Here is a 20,662-nt window from a genome sequence, read left to right on the forward strand (position 1 = left end):
TTAGATACACAGCTCGGCAGACAATATCACACATGATAGGATTAGATACACAGCTCAGCAGACAGTATCACACATGATGGGATTAGATACACAGCTCGGCAGACAGTATCACACATGATGGGATTAGATACACAGCTCAGCAGACAGTATCACACATGATAGGATTAGATACACAGCTCGGCAGATAGTATCCCATATGATTGACTTAGATACAATTGATTAGCAGCTCAGCATAACACATGATAGCTCAGATACACTCGCTCACCACACAGTATAATGATAGGATTAGATACACTGGAACGGCAGACAGTATCACACATGATAGGATTAGATACATTGTCTCAGCAGACTGTATCACACATGATAGAATTAGATACACTGGAACAGCAGACAGTATCATACATGATAGGATTAGATACACAGCTCGGCAGACAGTATCACACATAATAGGATTAGATACACAGCTAAGCAGACAGTATCACACATGATCGGGTTAGATACACGGCTCAGCAGACTATCACACATGATATGATTAGATACATTGTCTCAGCAGACAGTATCACACATGATAGGATTAGATACACTGGAACAGCAGAAAGTATCACACATGATGGGATTAGATACACAGCTCAGCAGACAGTATCACACATGATGGGATTAGATACACAGCTCGGCAGAGAGTATCACACATGATGGGATTAGATACACAGCTCGGCAGACAGTATCACACATGATAGGATTAGATACACAGCTCGGCAGACAGTATCACACATGATAGGATTAGATACACAGCTCGGCAGACAGCATCACACATGATAGGATTAGATACACAGCTCGGCAGACAGTATCACACATTATAGGATTAGATACACAGCTCGGCAGACAGTATCACACATGATAGGATTAGATACACAGCTCGGCAGACAGTATCACACATGATAGGATTAGATACACAGCTCGGCAGACAGTATCACACATGATAGGATTAGATACACAGCTCGGCAGACAGTATCACACATGATAGGATTAGATACACAGCTCAGCAGACAGTATCACACATGATAGGATTAGATACACAGCTCAGCAGACAGTATCACACATGATGGGATTAGATACACAGCTCGGCAGACAGTATCACACATGATGGGATTAGATACACAGCTCAGCAGACAGTATCACACATGATAGGATTAGATATACAGCTCGGCAGACAGTATCACACATGATAGGATTAGATACACAGCTCGGCAGACAGTATCACACATGATAGGATTAGATACACAGCTCGGCAGACAATATCACACATGATAGGATTAGATACACAGCTCAGCAGACAGTATCACACATGATGGGATTAGATACACAGCTCGGCAGACAGTATCACACATGATGGGATTAGATACACAGCTCAGCAGACAGTATCACACATGATAGGATTAGATACACAGCTCGGCAGACAGTATCACACATGATAGGATTAGATACACAGCTCAGCAGACAGTATCACACATGATAGGATTAGATACACAGCTCGGCAGACAGTATCACACATGATAGGATTAGATACACAGCTCGGCAGACAGTATCACACATGATAGGATTAGATACACAGCTCAGCAGACAGTATCACACATGATAGGATTAGATACACAGCTCGGCAGACAGTATCACACATTATAGGATTAGATACACAGCTCGGCAGACAGTATCACACATGATAGGATTAGATACACAGCTCGGCAGACAGTATCACACATGATAGGATTAGATACACAGCTCGGCAGACAGTATCACACATGATAGGATTAGATACACAGCTCGGCAGACAGTATCACACATGATAGGATTAGATACACAGCTCAGCAGACAGTATCACACATGATAGGATTAGATACACAGCTCGGCAGACAGTATCACACATGATGGGATTAGATACACAGCTCGGCAGACAGTATCACACATGATGGGATTAGATACACAGCTCAGCAGACAGTATCACACATGATAGGATTAGATATACAGCTCGGCAGACAGTATCACACATGATAGGATTAGATACACAGCTCGGCAGACAGTATCACACATGATAGGATTAGATACACAGCTCGGCAGACAATATCACACATGATAGGATTAGATACACAGCTCAGCAGACAGTATCACACATGATGGGATTAGATACACAGCTCGGCAGACAGTATCACACATGATGGGATTAGATACACAGCTCAGCAGACAGTATCACACATGATAGGATTAGATACACAGCTCGGCAGACAGTATCACACATGATAGGATTAGATACACAGCTCAGCAGACAGTATCACACATGATAGGATTAGATACACAGCTCAGCAGACAGTATCACACATGATAGGATTAGATACACAGCTCGGCAGACAGTATCACACATGATAGGATTAGATACACAGCTCGGCAGACAGTATCACACATGATAGGATTAGATACACAGCTCGGCAGACAGTATCACACATGATAGGATTAGATACACAGCTCAGCAGACAGTATCACACATGATAGGATTAGATACACAGCTCGGCAGACAGTATCACACATGATAGGATTAGATACACAGCTCGGCAGACAGTATCACACATGATAGGCGTTAATAAACCGGCTTTGAAGCCCCTCGTTCCTAGAAGACATGAGACTGTCTCGCTGTGTGTGGATGATCTCTGGCCTCGCAGTAGAAATACCCCGGGATCTGTCTCCTGTACTGGGATCACCAAGAGCAGGAAAGTAAAATGACAGGGAGGGAGCGCTTCATATTATATCTCTGCCGGAAATATACTCCTCAAAACCAAGAAACACCCTGCTATATATATATGTATATACCTGACCGGCTTCCACAGCAAGCAGAAATTTCCATAATTAACACCAATAATACCCTGTGCCCTCATTGTCATTACCCAGTCTGCCATGTCAGGGCCCTGGGGCATTCATTCTACCCCTCAGGGAATTATCAGCAGACTGGACACCAGGCACTTTAGGGGCACCTTACATTGGGGTCACAATGTTTGGGGCCATTCTCTACATTAAACCACATACATCCATTTAATTCACTGCATTGTCTGTCTTTGTGGCTCTTAAAGGGGGTCTCTAATATTGATGTTTTTTTCTTGAAGGGGTTGTATAGGATTTTTTTAAAAAAACAACTATAGCTGCTTAGTTCCAGAAACAGCACCACACCTGTCCATGGGTTGTCTGTGGTATTGCAGCTTAGCCCCATTATCTGCAATAAAGCTGATCAAACACATAAAGATAGGCCATCGCCTTCTGATTGTGTGGCCCCTTTAGGCACCAGAGCCCGGGTGCAACTGCTAACTATGCACTCCCTAAAGCCATGTCCCGGGCCCATGTGATTGTGGCTTTGCATAATATTCCCAATTGAATGGGGCTGAGCTGCTGTGAAGTGCAATACCAGGCACCGCCACAACCGAATGTACGGCGCTGTGCCGTCAGTAAACAAAACAAGGAAGGAGATATGGCCATGGCCCCTTTATGCAGCTGATCGTTGGGCGCGATGAGAGTTGATCCCCACCGATCAGACACTGATGGTCTATCCTAAGGACAAGCCATCAATATTTGACCGCCGAAAAAACCTCTTTAACCCTTTCACGACCAGACAAATTTTCGTTTTTATGCTTTTGTTTTTTCCTCCCCGCCTTCAAAAGGTCAGAACTTTTTTATTTTTTTCGCTGACACGGCCATATGAGGGACATAATAGGGACAAGTTGTACTTTCTGATGGTGCTATTTAATATTATGTGCGATATACTGGGAAGCTGGAAAAAAATACAGAATACGGTGGAATTGGAAAAAAACAAGCAGCTCCGCCATGTTTTTACGGGTTTCGTTTTCATGGTGTTCACTGTATGGTGAAAACGTGACACGTTACCTTTATTCTGCGGGTCGGTACGATCACGGTGATACCAAATTTATATCGTTTTTGTTTCATTTTAGTACCTTTTAAAAAATGTAACGGTTTGAAAGAAACAAAAATTGCCATATTGTGACCCCGTAACTTTTTTATACCTCCGTGTAAGGCGTCTTTTTGTACAAGGGAACATGTCGTTTTTATTGATACTATTTTGGGGAATGTCGGGCATTTCGATCACTTTTTGTTACATTTTTTGGGTGGGTTGAAGTGGCAAAAAAACCTGCGATTCGGCCATTTTTACCTTTTTTCCTGTTATGACGTTCACCGTATTGGATAAATGTTTTTTATATTTTTATAGTTCGGGCATTTTTGGATGCGGGGATACATAATGTGTTTATTTTTATTATTCTTTATTTATTTTTTATATGTGATCTAGGGAAAGGGGTGTGATTTGAATTTAAAAAAAAACTTTTTTTATGACTTTTATTTAGCCCCCTAGGGGGCGTGAACCTGTGATCATTAGATCGCTGATGCCATAGACTGCAATATCACAATATTGCAGTCTATGGCAAAATCAGTGCATTGCTATTGAGACCTGTTCCTTCCCAGCTGCTAGAGGTATACACCGGCTCCCGTGATCTCACCACGCGGGGGGAGGGGCGGTTGGGTGTGGGCGGTGACCGACCCTAAAGTGAGAGGGGCAGTAAAAACCCCCCAGATGCCGGTAGTCACATCTGACACTGGCATCTGAGGGATTAATTGCTTGCAATGAGAAATGTATCTGATCGCAAGCATTGCCGCTGTGTCCCTGCTTCTGAGCGGGCGCCATATTTAAATGCCAACGTAAATCGCCGTAGAGCGACAGGAAAAGGTTAATACCTGAATTTACAGCGCCTTGAGAATGTTTTTTTCTGTTTTGTTGCATTAGAACTTTTATTTTTTTAGTGGATTTTTTTAACCCATTACTACAGTATTTACTTCTTTATTTTAAACTTACAATGTATTATATTTCTGTATGATAATCGGTGTCATTACTAGGGCAATACAAGGAATTGCTGGAGATTTTCTGTAGTGGAAATGAAGCTTATGCAACACAACATAATGCAATTAGTCCGACATTTGTGCCTAATCTAATTGTTCTCTATTTTTCCAGTTGACAAGTTAAAAATACTCTCATTCCCCTTGTTCGTCAGAGGCGATCACCCTGGGACACAACTACGAGTGAAGTGTGTGAGCAGGACCCAGGGCTGGGAATATAAAGGGCATGACGCCAACAGGGACCCACAAAGCTCAGTGTCTAGACAACAGCTGCGTGGTTGCCGTGGAAACCTGCCACCTTCGGCTGGTGGACCCGATTAAACAATTTCTTAAAAGAGCCAAAATAAAGTAAATAAGAACTGTTGCTTCCTCGGGCTTCTGAGCTCTTGGGTGCAAAACAAACATTTTGGTGCAGTTGATTGACTTTTTGGCTCGGGCACACTAGTAGGAGTGGAAATCCATTAAACAAGCCAACTTGTAACCCCTAAAAGGGTAAATGGATGTCATAGAGTGGGGTTTCCCACTTGAGACACCCCTATATTAGAAAGGGAGGAAAAAAACTCTAGCCCTGGAACACTCCGCCTGTCTCTTCATTTCAATGGCCGGAATGTAATTCTGCATTTCCCCTATAGTGGCCACTGCAGGGTAAATGTGTGGCTGCAACTTCAACTGCCTTTTCAAGAAGCTGATCGCCGGGTCAGCATCCTTTTAAAAAGGGGGTGATCTTTTTGAGACCACCCTTTTAACAGTTATTATACATGTCCATTATTTCTTCCTTTGGCAAGTATCTGCTTGTGATTTACCACTGTTGTAAATGGTCCAACCTAACCAATGGTGGTCAACACTGATAGACGAGGAATATCGTCACTCTGATCAGACAAGAGCCATAAGTGTCTTCGACAAGATCTTATTTTAGGTCTATCCAGTGAGCAGAGCTGGCCTTAGGGGTGTGCCAGCCATTGGTCATGCTGATGGAGGCGCCACCAATGACCTGACACCCGAGGCGTGTGACCACCAGATATCTCAATATTAATTGTATAGCAGTATTATTTAGACATTGAATAGCACTGCTCCTAGATTACTTTATGTACGGAGCTGTTATGAATTTATGTTGGTATTAGTTGAGCACTCTATGACGGCATTTATTTAACCATTGTGTGGCACTGCTATGTAGGCACTGTGCTGTATTTTTTTTTAGTGCACAGATAGTAACATTCATTGCCCAGATACATAATGCATACAGTGCCCAGCCAGTGCCCAGATAGTAACATTCATTGCTCAGATACATAGTGCATACAGTGCCCAGCCAGTGCCCAGATAGTAACATTCATTGCTCAGATACATAGTGCATACAGTGCCCAGCCAGTGCCCAAATAGTAACATTCATTGCTCAGATACATAGTGCATACAGTGCCCAGCCAGTGCCCAGATAGTAACATTCATTGTCAAGATACAGAGTGCATACAGTGCCCAGCCAGTGCCCAGATAGTAACATTCATTGCCCAGATACATAGAGCATACAATGCCCAGCCAGTGCCCAGATAGTAACATTCATTGCCCAGATACACAGTGCATACAGTGCCCAGCCAGTGCCCAGATAGTAACATTCATTGCCAAGATACAGAGTGCATACAGTGCCCAGCCAGTGCCCAGATAGTAACATGCATTGTCCAGATACATAGTGCATACAGTGCCCAGTCAGTGCCCAGATAGTAACATGCATTGTCCAGATACATAGTGCATACAGTGCCCAGTCAGTGCCCAGATAGTAACATTCATTGCTCAGATACATAGTACATACAGTGCCCAGCCAGTGCCCAGATAGTAACATTCATTGCTCAGATACATAGTGCATACAGTGCCCAGCCAGTGCTCACATAGTAACATTCATTGCCCAGATACATAGTGCATACAGTGCCCAGCCAGTGCCCAGATAGTAACATTCATTGTCCAGATACATAGTGCATACAGTGCCCAGCCAGTGCCCAGATAGCAACATTCATTGCTCAGATACATAGTGCATACAGTGCCCAGCCAGTGCCCAGATAGTAACATGCATTGTCCAGATACATAGTGCATACAGTGCCCAGCCAGTGCCCAGATACTAACATTAATTGCCAAGATACATAGTGCATACAGTGCCCAGCCAGTGCCCAGATAGCAACATTCATTGCCCAGATACATAGTGCATACAGTGCCCAGCCAGTGCCCAGATAGTAAAATTCATTGCCTACATACATAGTGCAAACTTTCTTGCCAAGGCTACCATTCCTAACCTAGTTCATAGTGTCATACAGGGCACTGCAATGTCTATAAGAAGCTGAACAGAACCCACAAAGCAACAAACTTTAATTTCACAGCGCAAAGCAGTGCCCACAGGGTGCCATACTGTGCCCACATCGTGTTATATTGTTCCCACATAGTATCATATTAGACATAGATATAGTCATGAAGGTAAATGAAAAAAATCTATCTTCCTGCTGCCACGATTAGGGGGGCTCTCTGCCTTTAGCTATACACCTGCCACTGAACTCAACAATAAATCTGCTTACAGTGAGCTCCCCCTAGTGGCAGCTGCAGGCAGTGAGAATTTTAGCATTTAACTCATTGTTATTACATCTATAGAATTTTTGTATTTCTTACGGTCTGGTAGGCGCAGATTATTTCTTTGTATCCTTGCTATTGTTATTACACTTTGTTGCAGCCTCCTGTATTCTGGTTTTCTATCTTTTACACACAATTGACAGCGAGGTATAATCTGTTGACAAGTTCGGCTAGAAATATTTCCCACACCTGTAAAAGCAATTTAGCAGCAGCCCTGACAGAGTGAGAGTAAATGAAAGGTTTCAGATCCGAGTGGTGTGAAACAGTCAATTTCATCAGGAGATGTGCAAAACACAAAACGTAAAAGCCTAATCTTAGGATAAAAGCTGCAAGAATGGGAGATGGGGGAGGGGGGACGCTTGAAGGTAACGGAGGACGTGGAAAGTTCTTTAGATGACAAGTGGTAGGAACGTCGCGTTCTTGTTCTGAACTCTATGACTACTGGACATCAGGAGGGATGAGCAACTTCTAAAACTGCGAGATGGTAATGGGGGAGGGGAATGAATTGAATTTGATGAGAAAAAGCAATGGTGAGTCGTCAGTGATTGGATTTTGTGATGAAGAATCTGTTCCTTTAAGAAAGAGTATATAAGTTGATGTGCATAGAAATCATTGCTCCGGGTTTACGGTTCTCTGGTTTATAAAGCCCATTTTCACATACTCTGTTACAGAATTATTAGAGAGGGTTCCCTTATTTAGGAATCTCATCTCGGCTACATAGAGCATCTCTCGCTCTGGAGGACTCAGGACACACCCGTCCATTACACAGACAGCCCATTAATTTCAACAAGAATTATGTAATTCTTCATTATACCTGAGGGGGCGCAGCAGGAGAAGTTGAAAACTGCTGGGTTCTTCCTGCTGGGGTCCCTGCAGTCTGGGGAGCATCGTCCATGAGGCAAGATGAGCATCTCGCCTCAAGCGGCGGCCCGCTGCCTCTCTGAGGGGGCAGCGGCACCGCCACTGAAACCAGCCGCCGCCACCCCCTCCTGCACTACTGCACTATAATTGTTCCTGCATCTATAGTATTCAGCGCATTTCAATGACGTAAGCGGCGCAATGTCGTCATCACGCCGCTTGCGTCATTGATTGACAGGGCAAGGCAGCCTGCCAATCAGAGCCCTTAAACGACACAACGTTGAAAGGCGCTGATTGGCCGGGCAAAATGACTTGCCCTACAACTCAGCGCCTTCGTTCAGCCCCAGCATTGCAAGAGGATGGCACGGGAACGGGTTTAGGTGAGTATGTAAAGTTTTTTTTTTTCTGTTAAAAGTGTGAGGGGCTACATGTGAAGCACTACCTAAAGGGGGGCTGTATGTGGGGGCTATATGTGGAGCATTATCTACAGGGGGCTGTATGTGGGGGCTATATGTGGAGCACTACCTACGGGGGGTGCTGTATGTGTGGGGGCTATATGTGGAGCATTATCTACAGGCGCGGCTGTATGTGGGGTCTACATGTGGAGCACTATCCATAGAGGGTGGGGGCTATATGTGGAGCACTATCTACCGGGAGTTATATGTGGTGCACTATTTAAAGGGAGTTGTATGTGGGGCTCTATCTACAGGGGCTCTATGGGGGGCACTATGTATGTGGGGCACTGTCTACAGGGGGCTATGTGGGGCACTGTCTACAGGGGGCTCTGTGGGGGGCACTGTCTACTGGGGGATCTATGTGGGGCACTGTCTACATGGGGATCTATGTTGGGCACTGTCTACAGGGGGCAGTGTGTGTGTGTGTGTGTGTGTGTGTGTGTGTGTGTGTGTGTGTGTGTGTGTGTGTGTGTGTGAAAGTGTATGGCGCTATCATAATCAGGGACACAGTGTATGGTTCTATTGGAATTAGAGGGACAGTGCATGGTACTATTTAGAGGTGCAGTGTATGGCGATATTATATTTAGGGCCATTGTGTCTGACACCATGATCATTTTATCTACGTTTATAGGTGCAGAAATGTTTGAAAAGTGAGAAGTTGAAGACATCTGAGCGGAAAACTGCAGAAATGGGCCGTGGCCGGGAGAAGTCATCATAGAGGTCTAGAGGGGATGGTGATGTCACCTGTGAGTCACTTAATGTAAATGTTTATTCTGGCTCTAATCAGTGAGGCTACTAGTGATGTGGAACAGCCATGGGGATGTCAATCAAGATCTGGGGGAGGGGGGGCATCATTTCAATTTTTGCCTCAGTCAGCAGAAAAGCTAGAATCAGCCCTTCCTGCAGTGAGACACACTGTGATCAGCTTATCATTGGGGATTGTCCAGAGTGAAGAACCAGTTTAAGTAACTTGCATACATTTTGTATCTTTAATCTTAAAAGGGTATGTCCATCTTTGCAACCATTTTTTTATTTTTCCAATGTACCAAAATCGTATTGCTTTGTGTCGACAGCTTCTATTCATGCCTATGTGTCTCCATGGTAACAGACTACAAACAACCCCTGTGTAGTCTGATGCTGCAGTCAGACATCCTTCCTTCTGACCCCCTAATTCTTGCTCATTTATATTCTGTAGATAAGTAAGAAGTAGGGGACAGATAGATGGTGATATGACTGCAGTATCCGACTAAAAAGAGTTTATAATAAACCTAAAATTGGAAGGAAATCCCCTATTTCTAAACATAACCATATTACACTAAACAAACCTAAAGTACCAAAATAATACAGAACTTATACTACCTTAAGGCTTTGTTCACATCTGCGTCGAGACTCCGTTCATGGGTTCTGACGGACCTTTCCATAAAGGCACCCATGAACGGAATCCAAAAAGAAACAATAGGTTGCCATTTGCATCACCATTGATTTCAATAGTGACGGATCCGGTGCAAATGCTTTCCATTTGTCACCGCTGTGTAAGGGTTCCATCGACTTGATGGAATGAATAGCGCAGTCATCTACGGTATTGATTCCGTAAAAATGACGGAACCCTTAAACAACGAGACAAATGGAAACCATTTGCACCGGATCCGTCAGCATTGAAATCAATGGTAATGCAAACGGAAACCTATGGTTTCCGTTTGTTTCAGTTTGGATTCCATTCATGGAACGGTCCGACAGGACCCATGAACGGAGTCCCGATGCAGATGTGAACGAAGCCTAAGAATAATGCAATATAATACACAATTCATTTGATTAATTCAGAAATGTGACCAAGAACCAAGAAGAAAAACCAGCAAGCGCTATCTTACTAGGCGCTTCGAGGTCATCATGGGGAGGAGGAGCACCCACTCCACCATCAAATAAATGCGCCTACAATTGTAACAAGACCTCAACTATGATGAGTATTAGCTCTATACAAGTTTTCAGCCTCCACTTCAATGTAAGCAAGCAGAGATCTTGAAAATGGTGCAGAATTCAAGCACAAAGTAGATTAGAAAGTTGCAGAACTTTTAATTATACGAGGATTAAACTTCATTCGGCTGAAACTGGAAAACCCCTTTAAATAATGATTTATGGGTAATTGCTAAGCTTGTCTGTATGTTTGGTACAAGTATAGACAGCGCACATTCTCCAATTATCAAAAAACGGGTGTTGATTTTCGGAAGCATTTTGGTAATTAACATGTCTAAACCAGATACGGACATGACTAGCGGTAGAGGAATTAAACGACTCGCACTTCTGAGGACTGATGATACGCTGTCAATAGCCGAGACGTGTTAATCACAGATAGAGGATAATGGACTCGACACAAGAACGAGCTCAGCAATCCATCCGGGCGATCAGATCACTTTTGTGCTAATCTGATAGTCAATAAAAATCTTACCGACTCTTAAAGGAACACGCCGGGCAAAAAAGTATACACTGTGTTATGACTAAAGTAGGGCGGGCTATGACACGGGATTCAAAAAACAGCAAAAATAGAAACCTTGTGTCATGCTCCACCCCCTTTGGACTGTGCATAATACAGTGCCCATTTTTTTGCCTGGAGTGTTCCCTTAACCCCTTAATATTTGGGATCATCGACGCTGGAGCGGTGGGGATATAACAGGTGAGTATTGTCTGTTTTGTTATTGTAACATATTCTGTAGCCAGATTTTTTTTTACACCTGGTTAAACCTTTTTATTACATATTGTACTGGGCACATACTAATGTACGGAGCCTCGGCACCACTCCCCTCACTGTGCACCCCTCTTCAGGACGGTCCCCTAGCATGCTGGGAGTTGCAGTTTCACAACAGCTGGAGAGCCACAGGTTAGTGATCACATCTCTATTGTAAAAATAATATATATAATCGAGGCAGCTGCTTAAAACACGCGCTCTACGCAAATTATTATGGCTCTCAGCCTGATTGGTTGAGATGAGAGGTATCACATGACTGCATCCACATTTAAAGGAGTCGTGGATTTGGTCACATGCTGCCTCTCAACCAATTAGAGGGTCTAGGTGTACAGGAGCACCCGCTAAGCTATTTTCTATATTAATATTAATTTTCTCTTCTTAAAGTGGGTCTGTATCGGTGATTGAAATATAAAAGAACGACGACTTGTATCAATCATTATTGTATATGGTATGAGAAGTGGGCTACATGGTAGCTGCCTGGCCAAGCAGTAGGGTATAAACTAATACGATCTAGCTTACAGCACTGGGCACCTGTGTCTTCAATGGCAACTAAGCTAGACAAAGATCATATCTATACATACATAAAGCAAACATACATATGCATGCTGCACACAAGCCACAAATATTGGTACATCCTGCACTAAAGCTGCTTAGACATTGCACAGATGCTATACACACACACCACACACACAAACATGACACATGCTGCACACAAGCCGCATACACACCACTCACACATAGGACACATGCTGCACACAAGCCGCATACACACCACTCACACATAGGACACATGCTGCACACAAGCCGCATACACACCACTCACACATAGGACACATGCTGCACACAAGCCACATACATTGAAACATTCTGTACTAAAGCTGCTTACACATTGCACAGATGCTATACACGCACACCACACACACATGACACATGCTGCACACACCAATTGTACATAGGACACATGCACAAACGCCACTCACACATAGGACACATGCTACATACACAACACTTAGGGTATGTGCACACACACTAATTACGTCCGTAATTGACGGACGTATTTCGGCCGCAAGTCCCGGACCGAACACAGTGCAGGGAGCCGGGCTCCTAGCATCATAGTTATGTACGATGCTAGGAGTCTCTGCCTCTCTGCAGGACAACTGTCCCGTACTGTAATCATGTTTACAGTACGGGACAGTTGTCCTGCAGCGAGGCAGGGACTTCTAGCATCGTACATAAGTATGATGCTAGGAGCCCGGCTCCCTGCACTGTGTTCGGTCCGGGACTTGCGGCCGATATACGTCCGTCAATTACGGACGTAATTAGTGTGTGTGCACATACCCTTACACATAGGACACGTGCCGCATACACACCACTCACACCGCATGCACACCACTCACACACAGGGCACATACCGCATAAACATCACTCACACATAGGACACATGCCGCATACCCACCACTCACACTGCATGCACACCACTCACACAAAGGACACATACCACATAAAGATCACTCACACATAGGACACATGCCGCATACACATCACTCACACAAAGGACACATACAGCATAAACATCACTCACACAAAGGACACATACAGCATAAACATCACTCACACAAAGGACACATACCGCATAAAGATCACTCACACATAGGACACATGCCGCATACCCACCACTCACACAAAGGACACATACCGCATAAACATCACTTACACAAAGGACACATACCGCATAAACATCACTCACACATAGGACACACACCACATGCACACCACTCACACATAGGACACATGTCGCATACACATCACTCACACATAGGGCACACACCACATGCACTCCACTCACACATAGGACACATGTCGCATACACATCACTCACACATAGGACACATGCCACATAATCAAAACGTACTCATTGGACATATGCCACAAACACACCACTTACACATAGGATACATGCCACACACACACACACACACACACACACACACATTGCTGACACATAGGACACATGCAGAACACCCCTATTGTACATAGGACACATGCACAAGCGCCACTCACACGCTACATACACAACACTTACACATAGGGCACATGCCGCATGCACACCACTCACACATAGGACACATGCCACATAATCAAAATGTACACATAGGACACATGCCACACACACATTACTAACACATAGGACACATGCCGCATACACACCACTTACACTTAGGACACATGCCGCATACTCACCACTTACACTTAGGACACATGCCGCATACTCACCACTTACACTTAGGACACATGCCGCATACTCACCACTTACACTTAGGACACATGCCGCATACTCACCACTTACACTTAGGACACATGCCGCATACTCACCACTTACACTTAGGACACATGCCGCATACTCACCACTTACACTTAGGACACATGCCGCATACTCACCACTTACACTTAGGACACATGCCGCATACTCACCACTTACACTTAGGACACATGCCGCATACTCACCACTTACACTTAGGACACATGCCGCATACTCACCACTTACACTTAGGACACATGCCGCATACTCCCCACTTACACTTAGCACACATGGCAAATACACTCCAATTTTACATAAAGCACATGCTGCATACGTGCCACTAACTTATTTTACACCTGGACAAACCTTCAAATGACATAACGTGCAGGGCACAAGATAAAGTAAACAGCCCCTGAACCCCTATCCTTGAGTCGCACCCCTGCTCAGGACAGTCCCCTATCTACTCCTGATTTATAGGGAGGGATGGAGGAAAGCCAAAAACGTTCCCTTCTCCTATCTATCCTCCCCCTCCTTCCTTTACAGATGAGGGCCTGGAGGAGAGTAACAGACGGCCGGGCCCCAGCTTTACAGTCCTTCTACGGTTATATACTGCTGGACATAATAATTATTTCTCCTCTAAAACAGAGAAGAGATATTTATTACTACGTTCCAATTGCCGGTCCCGTGTGCTCCCCTGCGCTCCCCTGTGCGGCTGAACCGGCTGTTGGGCGCCCTCATCTGCCTGGTGTACGGTACTGCTGAATCCTATATTTTTTTATCTCAGGTTCTGATGTACTTTCACTTCCTTCTTCCTATTATTCTCCTTGTAAAATACAATGTTCTAATCCAACAATAGACCATCACCCGTACCCTGACTGCGCCGCCGAGAGAGCGAACATCACCCTGGTAGTAATAACTCTAATTACTCATTTTGTCACTGATTAATGGCTCCTTTCTAGGTTCTCAGCTCCGCCTGACGACATTCACTTCCATATTTTACTATTGACTAGAATAGTGACGCGAGGAAGGAGGAAATGCTGTAAACATCGCTTTAAGACAGAAATTATTTGGCGCTAATGAAAAATAAATGACTTCTATTTTACAGGCGATCACAGAGATCTGAGCTGAATATTCTTCATAGGAGTGTGAGCGTGTCATGTCCTGTTCTCGGGGGTCCCTTTTATATAAAGACATAATCTCATTCCTTCCTAGACATAGAGACAACAGGAAACTCGCCGGATAGCCCACGGTCCAATGTCTTGAGCTTTAGGGGTCTGTTCTGGGGCCAACATTTTATTTAGGGGTCTGGGGTCTGAATTTATTTTTGGGGTTTGCTCTATGGTTTGATGCCTCACATGCCCTCATTCTGCATTTTCTACTTATAGCGTGTGTGGTACCATTGTCCCAGCATGCTCTGGTCATTGGTCAGGTCATGCTAGGAGTTGTACTTACACAGAGGTTGTGATATTTACCGCCGGCAATTGTGCCCCTTACCCGAATTTTCACATGGATCTGGTAAATGCTTGCGGGGGGCTATGTTTGCTATGCGGCCCAGAACTTTCTTGTTACACCCCTGACCTTTCACTACATGAGTCACAGTCTGTGACTTCCCAAAAGATTAGTGCACGCCTCTCCTGAGATACTCTGTGCTGCTGGTGAATCCTGCTCCTTCCATTATGTAAGCCTCAGTCTGTGACCTCCCTCGAGATCAGCCCACTCTTCTCCTGAGATACTCTGTGCTGCTAGGGAACCCTGCTCCTTCCATTATGTTATTCTCAGTCTGTAACCTCCCACGAGATCAGCCCCCTCCTCTCCTGAGATACTCTGTGCTGCAGAGAGACTCTGCACCTTCCACTATGTGCTGCAGAAATACTATGCACAAATGATGGGAGCACAAATGATGCAATTACATCACAAACTGGTGGGGTTCTCTTGGACTTAGACCTTAATAGCCTATCCTTGAGATAAGAGATCAATGATTGCTTGTGGGGGGGGGGGGCTGATCGCCGGGATTCCTGCCGATCAACACAATGAAGGGGCACAACGGTTCATCTGTACAGGCTTCAGTGCTTGGTACTGCAGCTCTGTCCCATTCACTTGAAATGAAGTCTAAGCCGGTGGACACTATGAAGGTGATGCAGTGGGGGTCCCATAGGTGCGAGAGGCCATAAAGTTTCTGGAGGATCCCTTTAAGGCTTGATATACATGATGGGATACAAGGTGGGATCTCGCGTGCCCAGAGACCCTACTCATCAAGAGGACAAGAGCACTTTGGAAAGCTATATACCTTTTGGGCTTTTTTTGGGACTACAGCTGATCTCCGGGCAGGCTTCAATTTAGAAAGGGGTTATCTTAATCGGGGTTGGCTCCGAGCGTATGCGGGCCGTCGGGTGGCAAATCCACAGTGGTCTCCATTCTACCCAACCTTTAGTTTGACAAGCATAGAAGATGTTAACCCGGCCCCAAACCCAGTGGGCCCCGGTCTTGATGAGACAACCTCTTTAAAGGTGCACATACCCTTTATAAAAGACCCCATAATTAATAATTCTCCGTGGCAGCCTTTCATTTATTGCTTTTAATTAACTCAATATTTCGGGCTCTCAGGCAGAAAATTAATAATTTATTCACATTTATTAATTATAATTGATTGAATCTGAACTCGAGGCGATGTAACTGCTGACGTCCACAATGTATCAGTTCTGTTCCTGGAAACAATGTCCTGCAATAATCCCGTTCCCGCTCGTTTCCTTTTACTACAGCGCCATAAACTGAGTTATCTATAATAAACATAATGCCGGGTGGGGGGGGCGGGGGGGGGGGCTTTACCTGCTATGCCGGTGTCTTCCTTCCCTTAAGTAATTACATCCATTAAGAAACACCATGGGGTATATTAGAAGTCGAATTATTAGTAAAACCTCCGTATATTAAAATGTTAACAATAAATAACGGAAAGAAAAGAAAGTTCCGTGAAGGATCAGCGCCAGTCGACCGCATGTGGCAAGAATCCAATAACACAGTAATTGTGTGCGCCGAATCAGCGTGGGGCTGTAAAATGTTGCAATAAAATAAACTCCTCCTGCGGCTTTACTTCTCCGTGTAAAAATTTACGTCCTTCAATTCGTCCTTCATTCTAAATTTTGTCTGGTGCCTGCCGCTGTCAGGGAATGCTGGGAGTTTTCACATCATGACCAATGCTATGGACTGTCCCTCCAATTCTGGGCCGCCACCAGGGCAGTATAAGCGGTAGCGCCATCCCTAACAACCGCCCCATTTTTCGTCGGATTGTCCAGCAAAACGGAACCACTAAGGGGTGGGGTTTATGCAAATATACCAGAAAGTAGGCGGTTCCATGACATATTGTGGGTGTTTAAGGGAGGATCAGGGGTGGGGCTTAAAACTGCCCTGTTAATGGGAATTTTAATGTTGGGAGGCATGGGTACTGCTGTCAGAGGCCCAGGCAGGGGTGGGTAATAACCAGTTCACCTCATTTCTCCCAATAACAGCCAACCCTTTGCCACTGGCTGCCTGCTGGGTCTTGTAGTTCTTTTGGGACACTGAGTGACACACAGAGCTGTGCTCAAGACACCCTCAAAGCTGCAAATGGAAGCGTGATGCAGCGCTCTAGCACTAAGCATCAAATGTTTAATGGGGTTTTCCAGTCCCTATAAATTGATGGTCTATCCCCAGGATAGGCTATCAATAGCTGATCGGTTGGGGTCCGACTCCCGGGACCCCCGCCGATCAGCTATTTTGAAGGGGACGCAGCGCTCGTATCGCATTGAAGGATATGTAGACTTTTGCAATCATTTTTTTTATTGCTGAAAAAAAATCTAAAATTTAAAATGAAGCAATTTTGCAAATAGCCTTGAATAAGAATATCCTACCGTTTTTTCCGACTACAAATAAATCCCATGTGTAGTCTGAGCCTATAGTCATGTGTTACTCCACCTCCTGAACCAGAAGCTGCTATAGTGTATGGCACAATACTGTGTCTCACCAGTTGTTATGGTACTACAACCCCCAACGTGATCGGACAGACACTTTCTGTGTGTTGGGTGAGGGTAGACTCACCCTCTTGGAAAAATGCTGGATCTGTGTCTCTACAGACGTTACATTCCCCCTGATATTGAGATGATCATTTATTTGCTAAGTCGAGTTGACATACACTAAGTTGTGGCCTCGTCTGGTGCGCGCTGAGAATCAGGTCAGTTTTCTCCTGAAGCCTCAAACTCCGATCTGATCTCTGAAAATGTGTGTTTTTTAATCTACATGACACATGGGAAAGATCTACAGAGTGACTCATCATCAGAAACAAGGTATGACTGGCTCTATCTAATCTATCTATCTAATCTATCTATCTATCTATCTATCTATCTATCTATCTATCTATCTATCTATCTAATAATCTATCTATCTATCTATCTATCTATCTATCTATCTATCTATCTATCTATCTATCTATCTATCTATCTATCTATCTATCTATCTATCTATCTATCTATCTAATCTATCTATCTATCTATCTATCTATCTATCTATCTATCTATCTATCTATCTATCTATCTATCTATCTATCTATCTATCTATCTATCTATCTATCTATCTATCTATCTATCTATCTATCTATCTATCTATCTATCTATCTATCTATCTATCTAAGAAAAAGAGACTGGAAGCAGCACTCAGCAAAAAAATGTGAATTTATTCACCCAACACAGCTTTCTGGTTATTGACACAGTGCTGCTCCTATGTTTGGATCTTCTATATCTATTTATCTATCTATCTATCTATCTATCTATCTATCTATCTATCTATCTATCTATCTATCTATCTATCTATCTATCTATCTATCTATCTATCTATCTATCTTCTTTATTAGCTCTATGAGAGAGTTCCATGGGTGACAGGTGGTTGGTTTCCACCACTGACGTCATCATTCGCTGTCAGTGCCCATGGGCACTGTCATACAGGTTTACACAGACTGTAAAGGGCACATATAATTTCACAGTTTACATTTGCTGCCCTTCTGTTTTATTGCACTTTCTGGGAATGTGTCAGTCTTCACTGTGGTTCTGGCATTCTATTCATGAATCCGGGTGATCAAGAGAAACATGAGATCGCTATTCTATAAGGTGCGATGAATCGTTTATTTGGAAGGGTCTGTGGAATTAATAATCTGCCATCTAAACCCTTAAAACGATCTAGTGAGAAACATATGATAATCCTATACGGTCCACGAGTTGCGCTGATTATATTACTGACATCAGGGTTCCATGCCAATAAAGCAGACGCTGGGGAACGGCCAATACAATTCTGATTTGGCAGGAACTGTGGAGGAGCCGACATGCTATTAATTAGAAGATGAGAGGGGCTGGAAAGTGCCAATCCTGCTGAGAGCGTGAAATACGCAGCGAGGACAACGAACGGCCTTCAAGAGAGACACTCACCGGGTTCTGCTGCATCAAAACGTTACATTATATTTTATTTAAAGGGCACCCCCAATGTAAGGGAAACTATGAAATGCTCCAAAAACTACAGGCCCCAAATGGTCCCCCGAACCCCCAACAGGGAGATAATACAATATATTTTCCACCAACGTACGCAAATAGCCCTGATTTTGCATTCACGGCAAAAAAATTAGACCCCTATATGAAAACAGTCAATCAGGGGGGCTGAAAAGAGACCGCTTTCTTGTTCCGTGGAGTCACATGGTGTATAATCTGATCGATACCTCCCAACCATCCCATTTTTTTTTTAAAATAGACCCAAAAAATAGACCCAAATATGGGCGGGGCTAATGCAAATGTACCCCTAAATGGGAGATTATGTGGGTGGATCAGGAGTGAGGATTAAAAATGCCCCACAGGCGTTCAAATGTTGGGCGTTCAGTGTATGATCCCTTTCAGCCAGTCAGCAGCTCTGTAAAGCATCATGTGATGCAGTGTATGACTCCTAGTCCTGGAGCATGTCACATGATCCTTGCCAGAGCTGCTGACAGGCTTAGAGGCGTCATGTGACTCCACAGAACTAATAAGTATCTTTTTTGTTACAATAGAAGGTGTAGTTGCTCCTCACCTTTCTTGTCGTCATCTTGACTGCTGTCCCCTGTCTCTTGTTTGGGTTGCTCTTTTGCCGGGGCGGCTCCTGGACTAGCAGCAGGCACATCGGCTGGTTTGGACTCCTCCTTTGCTTGGTTGGCGTCTTGACCCGAAGAGTTTTCACTCTTGCCGTCCGTTTGCTTCTCTTCAGAAGGGGATTTTTCTGTGTTTTTGGCCCCTTCCTCTTCCTTTTTATCTTCTGAAGAACGATCTGCTTTCTTCTTGTCTTCAGACAAAGGTCCATCACTGGTGGGTTCCTCTGTTTTTGGGGTCTCGTTTTCTGTCTCTTCGGCTTCATCCTTCGCATTTCCTTTGTGGTTCTCCACGGGTTCTCCGGTATTCTCATCTCCTTTGTTGTCCACCTTCATTTTTTTCCGGATTATATGTCCACGGAAACTGGCCTGGATTTTGGTCGCTGCTTTATGAGCTTTGTCCTCTGGCTTAAAGTTTGCATCTTGTTCGATTTTTTGGTCGCCGTCCTCGTTTTTCTCCACCTTTGGGAGAAGATACAAGAATCATTCCATCAGTTACACTCAGGTCATGTTTCAATTCTCTAAAGAAAAACATTCAAGAAGTTTCATCGTTTTGTGGGAGTTTTAAGTCTATTAAATAAAATGATAATAAATGACATATTGAGTCCTTCATGAGCCCCCCCGATCTTCACGTCACC

General features: G+C 44.2%; 1 protein-coding gene across 1 annotated transcript in view; it reads right to left on the reverse strand.

Moving 5' to 3' along the window:
• Positions 1-20,662, reverse strand: part of GAP43 (growth associated protein 43) — an 80,304-nt gene that overhangs the window by 18,340 nt on the left and 41,302 nt on the right. Inside the window, exon 2 of the mRNA XM_075854683.1 lies at positions 19,970-20,486. Within this exon, the coding sequence (XP_075710798.1) occupies positions 19,970-20,486 (517 nt within the window). The remainder of the gene's footprint in view (positions 1-19,969; positions 20,487-20,662) is intronic.

The sequence above is a fragment of the Rhinoderma darwinii genome, chromosome 2 (genome assembly GCF_050947455.1).
Source record: "Rhinoderma darwinii isolate aRhiDar2 chromosome 2, aRhiDar2.hap1, whole genome shotgun sequence".
Taxonomy (NCBI): domain Eukaryota; kingdom Metazoa; phylum Chordata; class Amphibia; order Anura; family Rhinodermatidae; genus Rhinoderma; species Rhinoderma darwinii.